Here is a 15196-nt window from a genome sequence, read left to right on the forward strand (position 1 = left end):
GTAGTATTGCGGTAGTGTTAGGGTAGTATTGCGGTAGTGTTAGGGTAGTATTGCAGTAGTGTTAGGGTAGTATTGCAGTAGTGTTAGGGTAGTATTGCGGTAGTGTTAGGGTAGTATTGCAGTAGTGTTGCAGTAGTGTTAGGGTAGTATTGCGGTAGTGTTAGAGTAGTATTGCAGTAGTGTTAGGGTAGTATTGCAGTAGTGTTAGGGTAGTATTGCAGTAGTTTTAGGGTAGTATTGTGGCAGTGTTAGGGTAGTATTGTGGCAGTGTTAGGGTAGTATTGTGGCAGTGTTAGGGTAGTATTGCAGTAGTGTTAGGGTAGTATTGCAGTAGTTTTAGAGTAGTATTGCGGTAGTGTTAGGGTAGTATTGCGGTAGTGTTAGGGTAGTATTGCAGTAGTTTTAGAGTAGTATTGCGGTAGTGTTAGGGTAGTATTGCAGTAGTGTTAGGGTAGTATTTCGGTAGTGTTAGGGTAGTATTGCGGTAGTGTTAGGGTAGTATTGCGGTAGTGTTAGGGTAGTATTGCAGTAGTGTTAGGGTAGTATTGCGGTAGTGTTAGAGTAGTATTGCAGTAGTGTTAGGGTAGTGTTAGGGTAGTATTGCGGTAGTGTTAGGGTAGTATTGCAGTAGTGTTAGGGTAGTATTGCAGTAGTGTTAGAGTAGTATTGCAGTAGTGTTAGGGTAGTATTGCAGTAGTGTTGCAGTAGTGTTAGGGTAGTATTGCGGTAGTGTTAGGGTAGTATTGCGGTAGTGTTAGGGTAGTATTGCGGTAGTGTTAGGGTAGTATTGCAGTAGTGTTAGGGTAGTATTGCGGTAGTATTGTAGTAGTGTTAGGGTAGTATTGCGGTAGTGTTAGGGTAGTATTGCGGTAGTGTTAGGGTAGTATTGCGGTAGTGTTAGGGTAGTATTGCAGTAGTGTTAGGGTAGTATTGCAGTAGTGTTAGGGTAGTATTGCGGTAGTGTTAGAGTAGTATTGCGGTAGTGTTAGGGTAGTATTGCAGTAGTGTTGCAGTAGTGTTAGGGTAGTATTGCGGTAGTGTTAGGGTAGTATTGCAGTAGTGTTAGGGTAGTATTGTGGCAGTGTTAGGGTAGTATTGCGGTAGTGTTAGAGTAGTATTGCGGTAGTGTTAGGTAGTATTGCAGTAGTGTTAGGGTAGTATTGTGGCAGTGTTAGGGTAGTATTGCGGTAGTGTTAGAGTAGTATTGCGGTAGTGTTAGGGTAGTATTGCGGTAGTTTTAGAGTAGTATTGCGGTAGTGTTAGAGTAGTATTGCAGTAGTGTTAGGGTAGTATTGCAGTAGTTTTAGGGTAGTATTGCAGTAGTGTTGCAGTAGTGTTAGGGTAGTATTGTGGCAGTGTTAGGGTAGTATTGCGGTAGTGTTAGAGTAGTATTGCGGTAGTGTTAGGGTAGTATTGTGGCAGTGTTAGGGTAGTATTGCGGTAGTGTTAGGGTAGTATTGCGGTAGTGTTAGAGTAGTATTGCAGTAGTGTTAGGGTAGTATTGCAGTAGTTTTAGAGTAGTATTGCGGTAGTGTTAGGGTAGTATTGTGGCAGTGTTAGGGTAGTATTGCGGTAGTGTTAGAGTAGTATTGCAGTAGTGTTAGGGTAGTATTGCAGTAGTTTTAGGGTAGTATTGCGGTAGTTTTAGAGTAGTATTGCGGTAGTGTTAGGGTAGTATTGTGGCAGTGTTAGGGTAGTATTGCAGTAGTTTTAGAGTAGTATTGCGGTAGTGTTAGGGTAGTATTGTGGCAGTGTTAGGGTAGTATTGCGGTAGTGTTAGGGTAGTATCTAGGTAGTATTAGGTGGTGTTAGGATATTGCTGTGGTAGCGTTGGGGTTGCATTGGGTAATGTTGGGGTAGTGTTTGAGTAGTGTTAGGGTAGTATTGTGGCAGTGTTAGGGTAGTATTGCGGTAGTGTTAGAGTAGTATTGCAGTAGTGTTAGGGTAGTATTGCAGTAGTTTTAGAGTAGTATTGCAGTAGTGTTAGGGTAGTATTGCAGTAGTTTTAGAGTAGTATTGCGGTAGTGTTAGAGTAGTATTGTGGCAATGTTAGGGTAGTATCTAGGTAGTATTAGGTGGTGTTAGGATATTGCTGTGGTAGCGTTGGGGTTGCATTGGGTAATGTTGGGGTAGTGTTTGAGTAGTGTTGGGGTAGTATCAGTGTAGTGTTGACTAGTGTTAGAGTAGCATTGGGGTTAGGATAGTGTTAGAGTAGAGTTAGAGTAGTTTTTTGGGTAGTATAAGAGTAGTGTTAGGATATCGTTGGGGTTATTTGTGGGTAGTGTTTGTGTAGTATTAGAGTGATATTAGAATATTGCTGGGGTAGCTTTAGGGTAGCATAAGAGTAGTGTTAGAGTAGATTTTGGTTAGTGTAAAAGTAGTGTTAGGATATTGTTAGGGTAGTTTATTTGGTAGTGTTTGGGCAGTATTACAGTGGAGTTAGAATATTGCTGGGGTAGTGTTGTGGCAGTGTTTGGGTAGCGTTTGGGCAGTGCTGATGTGTTAAGAGTAGAGTAAGGGTAATGTCACGGTAGTGTTAGAGTAGTGTTATGGTAGTGTTGGGGTAGTGTTTGTTTAGCCCTACAGTTGTGTTATTGACAGTGGGTGTGTCCAAAAACTTTTCTATTATATTTTGGCTCAATTTAAACCTAGGCTGTTTTATTTGTATAAACTTAAACAAAAAATAACATTTAACTCACATTTGTTTTGGAGGATGTGAAGATCACTACGACATGCAATTTTATAATCTTTAATATATAACCTTTAGCATAACATGTATAATATATGTACCATATAAAGGCTCATGTGACATAAACAATTTCCTGTGGTCTAACAAGAGCAGAATGAAGTTGTTTGTCTCAGATGGTGAACAGCATGTGTAGAGGCTTTCTGGTGAGGTGTATTAAGACAAATGTCTCTTGGTTAGAATGAAGCATGGTGGTGGTAGCATCATGATCTGGGGCTGAATTCAACATGTACTGTGACCTTCTAAAGCAGAGCATGATCCCCGCCTCCAGGAACTGGGCCACAGTTTTCCATCATGATAACGATCCCAAACACACGTCCAACTTTCAACAAAAGCCAATTAGCTAGTGGGGAAGCACTCCCGCAATGTAGAGATCTGCGCAAGCGCAGCAACCATAACCATCCGGAAACACAGATTTTGTGCATTATTTATCTAAAAACGCTACAAACTGTTCATGAGATTTTTATTAAATTATATCAGTGATGTAAAATATCTGTTTCAGACCTTCAGTTTCCAGAATTTTGGCCTTTCCTCATTTAAACAGATTAAAGGATTTCCAAATGGTTTCTAAGTGCAGTGTTTGGAAGCAGAATGGAGGTAGTGACGGGTAGTAATTCAGTTTCACCGCACACCTCCATCCCCACACGGTCTACTGTAGTCTAAGTGTTTATGTAAAACAGTTCTTAAGAAGTGAGCAATTACAGCAGTTATAAGATAACCGTTACACCTTCACACCAGATAAGAAGGAGCCTGCAGAGCCAACCAACTCCCAACCACCTCCCAACCACGTCCCACCCCCAACCACACCTACATACGTCTCCGAGCTGAAGACCCAACTGATCCAACACGCATCAGAAACTACAGACTTCAAACCGAGGACACCACTGATCTACCACACTTCCAACTGAAGACCCAGTTGATCTACCAAACTTTAGAACGAAACAACTTCAAGCTAGATAATCCATCGATCTTCCTTGCTAAAGAACTTTAGAAAGAACTAACATCAAGTTGACGAGCCCTACTGATCTTCCAAAGCTTCTGAAAGAACCAACTCCAACCTCGGAACACCACTGATCTTCTAGGATTCATATAGAACCATCTTCAAGCTGAAGACTCCAATGATCTTCCAACGCTTCTTCTTAGAAATAACCTCATTTTAGCTTAAAATTCCACCGATCCTCCAAACTTCATAAAGGACAGAGGACTTCTAAGTTAAGAACCAACTGATCTTCAGACTGAAGACTCTCCTAGCTTCCAGGGTCTTTCAAGCTTCTGACTAAAAGCTGAAGACCAAACTAATTTTACTAACTTCAGAACGAAACATCTGTAAACCACAGGCTGTATCACTGGAGTTGGGAGGATCATGGGTATCTGCAGTCTGTCCTGTTTTCTGAAGATTCTCAAGGGCGTGTTTTGTGGCTTGGCTCTGCTGATCCCGATGTTCCGGGGTAAAATGGCTAACCCGTTCGGTATCTGGTGCGAGTTTGTGTGGACGTTTGGACTGGTCGTGGCTGTGGTGATCTTCCTGCTGGAGATGTTCCTCTGTGATAAGATCGTGGAGTTGATCGTGCTGAAGCACAGCTGGGCAGATCTAGTCTGTGGACTTTATCTCCAGGTTTCAGCCATGCTGCTGGTAGCTTCTTTGATCTACTGCATCATCTTCGTTTGCGGACGCTTGGCCTGCCTGGGCGACATCTTCTGTGCGATTTGCTCCATCATAGCGTTCGTTCTGTACACGGTGGACGCGGTGATGGCCAAGCTGAAGTGCCCCAGCGGTTACCTCTCCAACCTGAGAGGACTCCTGCGTTTTGCTGAAAGCTTGGTGGCCTGCGTTCTCCTGGCCTCGGTAACCGACTACTTCATGGGTGTGGAGAAGCACCACAAGCCTGCCGCCATGGTGTGGTGCATTGTGGTCTACGTAGTTTGTTTCCCGGTGCCGGTGCTGATCATCCTGATCCACCTGATTAAGCTTCTTGGGGGGTTGCTCTGCTTCGCTCTGGACAGACTGGAGGTGATTTTTAACATCGTCGCCGTGGCGCTGTACGTGTCTGCTGCCATCATCTGGCCAATCTTCGCCTACAAAAATTACAACGTTGGCCCCGCCCACACCAACAGGAAGCATGACCGGCGCTTTCACGACCTGAACGCCGCCACGGTGCTGACGTACGTGAACTTAGCGTTATATGTGGTGGACCTGATCTTGTCGGTGATTGCTCTTTATAAACGTATCTGAAAGCAGAGAGCATCTGGATCGCCATCGCTCTGGATTTCATAAACTACGAAACTACAAATCCCAGTAACCCTTACAGGTGTTAACGATCAGTAATAAACTATATTCAACACAACAGCCAACGCCAACTCCTGTACAAACTCAACCTGCAAACTTACATCTTCTTTTAGCGGTGGTTAAACACTCAGTACTGAAGGGGGCGCTAGCAGACAAACCAAAACACCATGAGATTTAACTGGAAAAAATAAAAAACTTCGATACAAGACAACTTGACTGAAGCTGGGACTGACATAATAAAAATAAATTGTCTGTAAATGAATTACAATGTATGAAATTGTCATTTCATTTTAAGACCTGATTTTATGTCACTATATATATATATATAAAGATAATGATATAATGGTAATATAATAGCATATTAATACAATTACACTCTTTTAAAGAGCATTTTTTATCCTTATACAGTTAAGGATAAAGAAATGGCTATGTATACATACATACATACATATATACAGTTCTGGACAAAAATAGAGAGCTCTTAAAAATGATGAGTTTCTTTGATTTTACCAAATTAAAAACCTCTGGAATATAATCAAGAGGAAGATGGATGATCACAAACCATCAAACCACCAAACTGAACTGCTTGAATTTTTACACCAGGAGTAAAGCAGCATAAAGTTATCCAAAAGCAGTGTGTAAGACTGGTGGAGGAGAACATGATGCAGAGATGCAAAAAACTGTGATTAAAAATCAGACCAGGGTTATTCCACCTAATATTGATTTCTGAACTCTTAAAACTTTTTAAATAAAACATTCCTGTATATTTTGCTTCATTATTGTTCTTGAGTTTTTATAAAAAAACGAGTTTCGTAGTTTTTGCATTATGATTAATGACAAGATAATTAACCGAGGGTTAAAAAGTTAAAACTACTCACTGAGAAATCTTTTCTGTGCTTCATAAAAGACACTTTGATGAAGATGTAGCTGAAAATTTGAATTTTGATATTTAAATGTAATGTATCTGACTTTTAATAAACGAAATAATGGCATAATTCATTCTTGTGAATTTTAAGAACACATTTATTTCTGTTTTGAATTTGTGAGGTGCTGATATTTGCTGTTTAAAAAAATACATTTTCTTACAATTTTAACATTAAAAAATCCAGATTCATACAGTTCACATAAAAAACTCAAAATATTTTTAAGTTATACTGAAATGTATTTTTTTTTACCAAATCTGTATGTCAGTGTGTTATGTTGTGTGATTATGATTAAGATGATGATAAAGATGATGATGATGAAGACAGAATAGACCAATATATTATAAAGTTCCAAAATGACTTAGAATAAAATCTTAACACACTGTTCCTACTTTACAGTACAATGGAAGTCAGTGCTGTAAAGCCTTTGTACTGACTGTGTTTATGGGGGAGATATTTTTTATTATAGGAAACATTTTTATAAATGTAATTATAATTTTACAATAAATAAACTCAGAATTAAATACCTGATGTGTGACTGATTTAGTGGCAATCAGACGTCCATATATATATAATTATATATATTTAATGTTAAAATAATTGTAGACCAGCTTACAGAGAACAGATTAAAAGAAAGTTTCTTACATAACGTTCCCAGCTAGGCGAATACTAACTTCTTGGAAATATTAAAAGTAACAATCCCTAAACTAAAAAATTAAAACACTGTGATACAAGTAACATTAAAGTAATGTTACCATGACATTAAGACGTTAAATAAAAATGTTCTAAAACATCCAGAAAACTTTATCGAGTGAACATTCTAAGAACGTTAACTGTAACATTCAGAAAACCTTCTATAAACCAAAACTTAGTTTAGATTGTGTGGTTAGCTTTTGTCTAAGCTAATCTACAAGCGTGATCAACACAAGTACGACCATGAACATACAGGATATTAACAGGTGGTTGCTATGGTGTTGCTATGTTACTGCTGGGTGGTTGCCAGGTGATTTATGTGGTGTTGTAATGTGATTGGTATAGGGTCAGTACAATATTAGTACTAGGTGTTATCAGGTGGCTGATATTGTACCTCAGGTGGTTGCAATGGTCTTTTCTAGGTTGTTGAATGAGTTTGATGAACAGAGTGAGAGTTCAGGACGGTTCAGTTTTACTCTTCTCCTTATCTCACTCTTCACACTCCTCATTTCCCTCCTCCACCAGATACACTCTCCATGCAAATCAGGAGAACACTGCGAGAACCCAACGTCCAGAACTCTGTGGTGCTAATGAGTCCACACATAATCCACATAATCAATAATCAATAAACCTTTATGTTCCACAAAATCAATAAAACAACAAGCATAATCCATACAATCAATAAAAAAGATATCAAACGTCAGGTTGATGTTCTACCATAGTGTGAAGTGTAGGTTTTACATTTGTACTCAACATTCCAAAATTCTGTAAAAATATGGTACCATAGGTCCACTGGGGGGAGAGCAGTTCTACTAGAGGTTCTGTAGTTCCCTGAAGGTTCCTTTGCAGTTCATTTCCCTTCTGCAGTTCTTATGGAGAGTCTGTTGAACATAGCTGAACTGGAGGTTCTGCAGTTCCACTATTGGTTCTACAGTTCCTTTGAGGATTCTGCAGAGGGTCTATTATAGGATCTTTTGGAGGTTCTGCAGATGGTCTATTGGAGAGTCCTTTGGAGGTTCTGCAGAGGGTCTATTGGAGAGTCTTTTGGAGGTTCTACAGAGGGTCTATAGTAGAGTCCTTTGGAGGTTTTGCAGAGGGTCTATAGGAGAGTCCTTTGGAGGTTCTGCAGAGGGTCCATTGGAAAGTCCTTTAAAGGTTCTGCAGAGGGTCTATTGGAGAGTCCTTTGGAGGTTCTGCAGAGGGTCTATAGGAGAGTCCTTTGGAGGTTCTGCAGAGGGTCTATTGGAGGGTCTTTTGAAGGTTCTGCAGAGGATCTATTGGAGGGTCCTTTGGAGGTTCTGCAGAGGGTCTATTGGAAAGTCCTTTGGAGGTTCTGTAGAGGGTCTATAGGAGAGTCTTTTGGAGATTCTGCAGAGGGTCTATAGGAGAGTCCTTTGGAGGTTCTGCAGAGGGTCCATTGGAAAGTCCTTTGAATGTTCTGCAGAGGGTCTATAGGAGAGTCCTTTGGAGGTTCTGCAGAGGGTCTATAGGAGAGTCCTTTGAAGGTTCTGCAGAGGGTCTATTGGAGGGTCTTTTGAAGGTTCTGCAGAGGATCTATTGGAGAGTCCTTTGGAGGTTCTACAGAGGGTCTATAGGAGAGTCTTTTGGAGCTTCTGCAGAGGGTCCATTGGAAAGTCCTTTGAAGGTTCGGCAGAGGGTCTATAGGAGAGTCCTTTGGAGGTTCTGCAGAGGGTCTATTGGAGGACCACTTCAAGAGGGTGAATTGGAAGGTCTTTTGGAGGTTCTGCAGAGGGTCTATTAGAGGGTCCTTTGGAGGTTCTGCAGAGGGTCTATTGGAAAGTCCTTTGGAGGTTCTGCAGAGGGTACATTGGAAAGTCCTTTGAAGGTTCTGCAGAGGGTCCATTGGAAAGTCCTTTGAATGTTCTGCAGAGGGTCTATAGGAGAGTCCTTTGGAGGTTCTGCAGAGGGTCTATAGGAGAGTCCTTTGGAGGTTCTGCAGAGGGTCTATTGGAGGGTCCTTTGGAGGTTCTGCAGAATGTCTATTGGAGGGTCCTTTGGAGGTTCTGCAGAATGTCTATTGGAGGGTCCTTTGGAGATTCTGCAGACGGTCTATAGGAGAGTCCTTTGGAGGTTATGCAGAGGGTCTATAGGGGAGTCTTTTGGAGGTTCTGCAGAGGGTCTATTGGAGGGTCCTTTGGAGATTCTGCAGAGGGTCTATAGGGGAGTCTTTTGGAGGTTCTGCAGAGGGTCTATTTGAAAGTCCTTTGGAGGTTCTGCAGAGGGTCTATAGGAGGGTCCTTTGGAGATTCTGCAGAGGGTCTATTGGAGGGTCCTTTGGAGATTCTGCAGAGGGTCTATAGGAGAGTCTTTTGGAGGTTCTGCAGAGGGTCTATTGGAGGGTCCATTGGAGGTTCTGCAGAGGGTCTATAGGAGAGTCTTTTGGAGGTTCTGCAGAGGGTCTATAGGAGAGTCTTTTGGAGGTTCTGCAGAGGGTCTACTGGAAGGTCTTGTGGATGATCTGCATGGAGGGTCAATAGCTACACTGGAGGTTCTGCACTTCTACTATAAGTTCTACAGTTCCTTTGAAGGTTCTGCAGAGGGTCTACTTTAAGGTCTTTTGGAGGATCTATATGGAGGGCCTACTGAAGGGTAAATAGCTGTACTGGAATTTCTACATTTCTATGAGAGGTTCTGCAGATTCTTTGAAAGATCTCCAGTTCAAATGGAGGGTCTTATTGAAGGTTCTATAGCTAATCTGTATGTCTTGTAGTTTTTTTGGAGGTTCTGTGGTTCTACTCCTGTAGCTCCTCCTCCAGGGCGGTCTCCAGCAGGCCCTGGAAGTGCAGATAGAAGGCGTTACAGTAGTTGGGTTGTTTGTTGGGGCAGGACTGCACCTGCTCGGCCTTCTGGGAACTGAAGGGGTTCGGCCCGGTTCCCTTAATGTCCATCTCCAACTCCAGCAGAATCTGCAGAGAATACTGCAGCTCACTCTCACTGAGAGAGAGAGAGAGAAGGATGGTTAACAATAGGGTTAGTATATTGTACTACTTCAGATTTCAATAAAAGTTGGGTTTCTCTGGTGGATCTACAGTAGTCTGGTCTACTGTAGGTTCTGCAGGTTGGTTGTAGGTTCTGCAGGTTGAACCGACAGGTCAACAGTTCCACTAAAAGTCCACACTGTGAAGCTGAATGGGAGATACTGAAGATTGCAGAGGTTGTTGAGGTGTTTACCTGCTCATGGTGAAGAAGGTGGGGATACTGTAGTCCCTCAGCAGCAGCAGTGTGGGCAACCAGCCATCAGACATACTCTGACTGGATTCAAACCCTGCAAACACACAAAAACACACACACACACACACTATATTGACTATATTGGCAAAAGCATTCCCTCACCCATCCAGATCACTAAACAGGGAGGTGTTTCTGAGTCTGCAGGTGTGTAAAAGCAGCATCCTGTCATCTAGACTGCTTCATCGCCCACGTCCTTGTATGTGTTTGTATGTATTGCAGATAAGGAGCAATGGTCAAATCCAGATCTGTACCAAGATCTCTTAGAGCTTCCAGTACGACTCAGCTCGAACCAAAATCCCTCAGAATAACCAACGGAAAACAAACATACCGACTCTTCTCTGTACTGGAGGCATAAAAGTTGGTGGAACCAACTTCCACTGGGAGGTCAGAACAGCTTCCAGAGTCTCTCGTGGTCTTTAAACGCCAACTGAGGACTGATCTTTTCAAAGAGTTCCTAAACTAAACTTAAAAAAAACATTATCAAGCTTTGTCTGTGTATCTCTTGATCCTTGTCTCTACAAACTAGCTCTGGATATTTTAAAGAAACAATGAAGCACTGTTGTAAGTCACTCTGGATAAAGGCGTATGCTAAATGACTTAAATCTAAATGTAATGAGGGGCAAAGAATCATGGCTATTGGTCAGCGCCAAGAAGCATGTTGTGAGGCATGTCAAACTAGGCGATGAAGTACCTAAAGTTAACATGCTAGTCTTTTTGTTGGGTGATTGCACGACATCGCTCACATAAAATTACTGCTTTGTCATACTACATGGACCTTTGTTGCTTGCAACACTGAATTTCGCTCTTACAAAATTGGCTCAAAATCGGGTCAAAAATTCTTGTCGTTTTATCTGGGCATTAGACATGGAGCCAAGAGCTTCATGTTGGCTCATCTGCTCCGGAAAGTCTTATTCTACTGGCAAGACTACAGGTACCACAGGTGCCTACATGTTGTAAATTTGCACATCTGTGTCAGCAATGCCTGAATCATATAATAGCAGTAATCAGTTTTATACATGTTCATACCTGGGTGAAACCCGATCACGAGGTCCGGTCTGGCCGCCTCCCCTTTCTCCACGACTTCCTCCCAGAACTGGTGGTACAGACCCTTGTAGGCGCTGATGTAGACCCTTCCTCTGGGTCCAAACGCCCTCAGCGGGGGCCTCATGATGGGGCTCTTCACCACTTCCGGCCCCACCATCACCACCTCCAGGCCCTGGTGCCCAGGAAACATGCGGCTCAGCTCGTCCAGGTCGGTGGTTCGGGCCCCCAGGGTCTCGGCGTTTCCTGCTCCCACCACGTGGATGGTGAGTGGGCGTGAGTAGGGGTTCAGGCTGTACATCTGCATCGCCATTCCGATCGTCAGCGGGCGTGAAAAGAACTCGCTGCACACTCGCCACACAGACTCACGAAGCTCCGCCTCCTCCGGCCGTGGGCGGCAGGCATTGGTCCAGAGGTCTGTCATGTTCTGGCTGGAGAGGATGGGCTGAAGGCGGGGCGTGAGGTCACCCTGCATGGAGAGCCAGTCCTCAAAGGACCGCACCTCTTTGGTGGGACGAGACCACGCCTCTGTGGGGAAGGGAAGGTCTCCTATTGGGTGAGATTGTGCATTGGGTGAGAAACTGTTAGCTAGAAGAAGTAGAGCTGTCAGAATACATGTTAACTGTTTCTAAGTGTTAAAAGCTATTGGCCCTAAGACTGGGCCCTGGGGAATACCATGGTGAAAGTTAGTGTTTTGTGAAAGTTTAAACCATTCATAATAAAATGAATATGATTATCTCACTCTGCACCCTTACCCTGATATAAGAGCCACTCTACGAGTCTGTCTATCGCAGCTTTACGAAGTTGTGGACAGAATTTCTTATGCAGGGACCAGTCCTCCTTCTGACAGTCCTTACAGCAGTAATATACATTCAGACACCTGCAAACGGGAGACAGAAAAAGAGATAATCAACTGAAAACCAAACGCATCTCCACTACCCGATGTTTTCAAAAACACCCAGAATCCCTCACCTGGCACAGCGTTTCAGAGTGTCTGCAGTGTCTGAAGGCTTTTTCCCACATTTGGCGCAGAATTTAAACGATTCCTCCATTTTCATAAACATCTCCTTCTGACTGCGGAAGGCCAGGGGCTTACTGTCGGTACCATCGCTAGAACCGCAAAAACAGAAAGAGATCACATAATAAGAACCCAAAGATTGGAACCTAAAGAGTAGGAGAGCCCTAATAACTGGTATTACTAAGAGAAAGAGCTCCAAAGACTGATAATACTGAGTGTAGGAGCCTAATAACTGGTATTACTAAGTGTAATCACCCTAAAGTCTGGTATTACTAAGTGTAGGGGCCCTAAAGATTGGTAATACTAAGAGAAAGAGCCCTAAAGGCTGATAATATTAAGTATAAGAGCCCTAAAAGTCTGACAATACTGAGTTTAAGAGCCATAAAGGCTGGTAATTCTAAATTCATGAGCTGAAAAGACTAGTAATACTAAGTGTTTGAGCCTTATAGATTGAAAATACTACATTTAGGAGCCTTAAAGACTGATAATAATAAGTTGTTTAAGACTGGTTATACTAGGACTAAGAACCCTAAAGACTAGTAATAGTGTAAGAGCCATAAAGACTAATTAATATGAAGTGTAAGAGTCCTAAAGACTGGTATTACTAAGTGTACGAGCTATAAAGATTGATTAATATTAAGTGTAAGAGCCCTAAAAACTTGTAATATTTGGTGTAAGAGCCATAAAGACTGGTAATACTAAGTATAAGAACCCTAAAGCCTGGTAATACTAAGTTTAAGAGCCTTACAGACTAGTAATACTGATTTTAAGAGCCCTAAATAATGGTACTAGCAAGACTTAAAGCTTAAACACTGGGTCTACTAAGAGTGAAAACCCTAAAAACTACTAGTGACTACTAATTGTAAAAGCCATTATGATTGGTACTACTAATAAAGGAATTCCTACAGACTGGAACAACTGAGTGTAAAAGCCTTTGAGACTGGTACTATCAAGACCATCTGCCCTAAACACTGTTTACTAAGAGTATAAATCTAAAACACAGCACTACAAAGACTTATAGCTCTAATGAATATGACCACTACAAGTAAAATCTCTAAAAACTGTAACTACTAATTGTAAGAGTTATTAAAGTTGGTAAAACTAATAAAGGAATTCCTACAGACTGGAAGAACTGGGTGTAAAAGCCTTAAACACTGGTACTATCAAGACTAAAAGCTTAATATTAATGGATAATATTAAGTACATAAGCTCTAAATGTGTTGGTAGTACTAAAAGTAAGAAGCATAACCCTGTTATTAATTCATTCATTCAAATGTGGGATGTGTGTGATGTGCAGGTTGTTAAGCGGCAAAAATGTTCCTAAAAACTGTGTTAGTTCAGATCACTCTGTAGATCACTGGTGTGGTTGAACAGTAAATAAAACAGCTGTGTTGAGTTAAAGTGTCCTTCCTTGATTGACAGGCAGTCCTCCAATCAGCTGCTGCAGTTTATACAACACACACACACACACAGACACACATAGACACACACACAACACACAGACACACACACACACCCTGTGTAACAGGTGTTGGAGTCTGCAGACTATTTTCAGCTTCTGTTTTTGGAGTGTCCTCTCAGAGAACAACACACACACACACACACACACACACACACACACACACACAGACACACACACACACTCACACTCACACTCACACACTTGGTTTTGCTATTCTTCTGAGGACCCTTCCTTCACATAATAATAACTGTAGCTGATTTTACTATGAATGAATGAATGAATGAATGAATGAATGAAGTTTCTCTTATATAGCTCCTTTCTAGAAACCCAGGGCCACTTTATAATCACATTCCACACGCAGTTATTTACACTCAGCACTCATCCACACACACAACGGTGAGAAGTGGCAGCCAATCACACACTGCATACTCTCAACCGGAAACCACCGTCCACTGGACACACTGCACTGAGCGCACAATCACACACTTACACACTTAAACACCAGGACAATTTAGAATACGCTTTTGAAGACATTTGGTCGTCACAAAAGTGTACCTCACACACACACACACACACACACACACACTATACACAGAGTGATATTTATGAGGGATATATTTACTCTTTCAGCTTCAGCTCCTGTATCAGTTCTCTGAGATGTGAGACAGTCTGTGTGTGTGTGTGTGTGAGACATAGTGTCTCTTACCTGTGTGTGTGTGTGTGTGTGTGTGAGACATAGTGTCTCTTACCTGTGTGTGTGTGTGTGTGTGTGTGTGTGTGTGTGTGTGACGTAGTGTCTCTTACCTGTGTGTGTGTGTGTGTGACGTAGTGTCTCTTACCTGTGTGTGTGTGTGTGTGTGTGTGTGTGACGTAGTGTCTCTTACCTGTGTGTGTGTGTGTGTGTGTGTGTGTGTGTGACGTAGTGTCTCTTACCTGTGTGTGTCGGTCATGCTGGTAGCTGTAGGCCGGGTAATGTCTGTCTGTCTCTCTCTGTGTGAGTTCTGTTCTCTCGCGCTTCTTGGATCTGTACTCTCGCGCTGCCAGCAGGCCTCCAGCAATTTATAGCCCACCCCCCCCACCCCCCCACCCCCGACCCCAAGACCCTTCCAGAGGCTTCTGGAGAGACACTCCTGCTCTCTAGCTGTAGCTGTAGTGGGGGGATGTGGGGGTGGTCCTTCTATTTTGTTATATAATAAACATATAGTTTATATCATTTATAATTACATTTTTCATGCTTTATTACATTTATCAAAAAGCACTAAATTCAAATCAATAAAGAGGCACTAAACCCTAAATCATATTTTCTCATTAACAGCTGAAATGTGTTCTTTGGAAATAATAAAACATCAGTCCTGCAAATGTATAAACATTACAGATTAGTACCGCCCCCTCATGACGTCCAACCATCTGCGTCTCACCACTATCAGAGGCACACTGCTCAGTCCAATCAGCTCTCCCTCCTGCCCCGCCCCTAAACCCATACATCACCCAGTGCCCCTCCTCCTAACCTATCCATCCATCTATTATTATTTTTTTTTTTTTTTTGCATTTTTCTAATCTAAGCTGAGCCAGCTAAAATCAGGGGGTTTAGTTACACTTTAAACACGTAAAACTGCAAAACAAACCAAAGCATTCAGTGAATCTGAGGACGTTTATCAGGCTAAATCAAACTGAACTATTCTGAATCGAATTTAAATATGCTTAAAAAAAAGAATCTGCCTGAAAGAGACTGAATTAACTGAATTAAACTAAACTGAGACAGAATTAGACAGAA

At 42.1% G+C, this 15196-nt stretch overlaps 3 protein-coding genes across 3 annotated transcripts; 1 reads left to right on the top strand and 2 right to left on the bottom strand.

Moving 5' to 3' along the window:
• Positions 1 to 4024: 4024 nt before the first annotated feature.
• On the top strand, positions 4025 to 5254 carry LOC103029577 (myeloid-associated differentiation marker-like protein 2). The gene has a single exon (XM_007241811.3). It carries the CDS (start codon positions 4110 to 4112, stop codon positions 4977 to 4979), a length of 870 nt encoding a protein of 289 aa, XP_007241873.2. The 5' UTR covers positions 4025 to 4109; the 3' UTR covers positions 4980 to 5254.
• A 1855-nt stretch (positions 5255 to 7109) lies between these two features.
• Positions 7110 to 9134, bottom strand: LOC125802543 (histone-lysine N-methyltransferase 2D-like). Its single transcript, XM_049480930.1, has 4 exons — positions 9109 to 9134; positions 8993 to 9023; positions 8566 to 8649; positions 7110 to 8495 (listed from the first exon to the last, which is right to left on the bottom strand). The coding sequence occupies exons 1-4, from the start codon at positions 9132 to 9134 to the stop codon at positions 8169 to 8171; spliced, it is 468 nt and encodes a 155-aa protein (XP_049336887.1). The 3' UTR covers positions 7110 to 8168.
• On the bottom strand, positions 7265 to 14459 carry mss51 (MSS51 mitochondrial translational activator). Its single transcript, XM_022685602.2, has 6 exons — positions 14356 to 14459; positions 11915 to 12052; positions 11698 to 11822; positions 10928 to 11491; positions 9842 to 9935; positions 7265 to 9604 (listed from the first exon to the last, which is right to left on the bottom strand). Exons 1-6 carry the CDS (start codon positions 14370 to 14372, stop codon positions 9403 to 9405), a joined length of 1140 nt encoding a protein of 379 aa, XP_022541323.2. The 5' UTR covers positions 14373 to 14459; the 3' UTR covers positions 7265 to 9402.
• Positions 14460 to 15196: the final 737 nt, after the last annotated feature.

Source organism: Astyanax mexicanus, chromosome 6 (genome assembly GCF_023375975.1).
Source record: "Astyanax mexicanus isolate ESR-SI-001 chromosome 6, AstMex3_surface, whole genome shotgun sequence".
Classification (NCBI taxonomy): Eukaryota; Metazoa; Chordata; class Actinopteri; order Characiformes; family Acestrorhamphidae; genus Astyanax; species Astyanax mexicanus.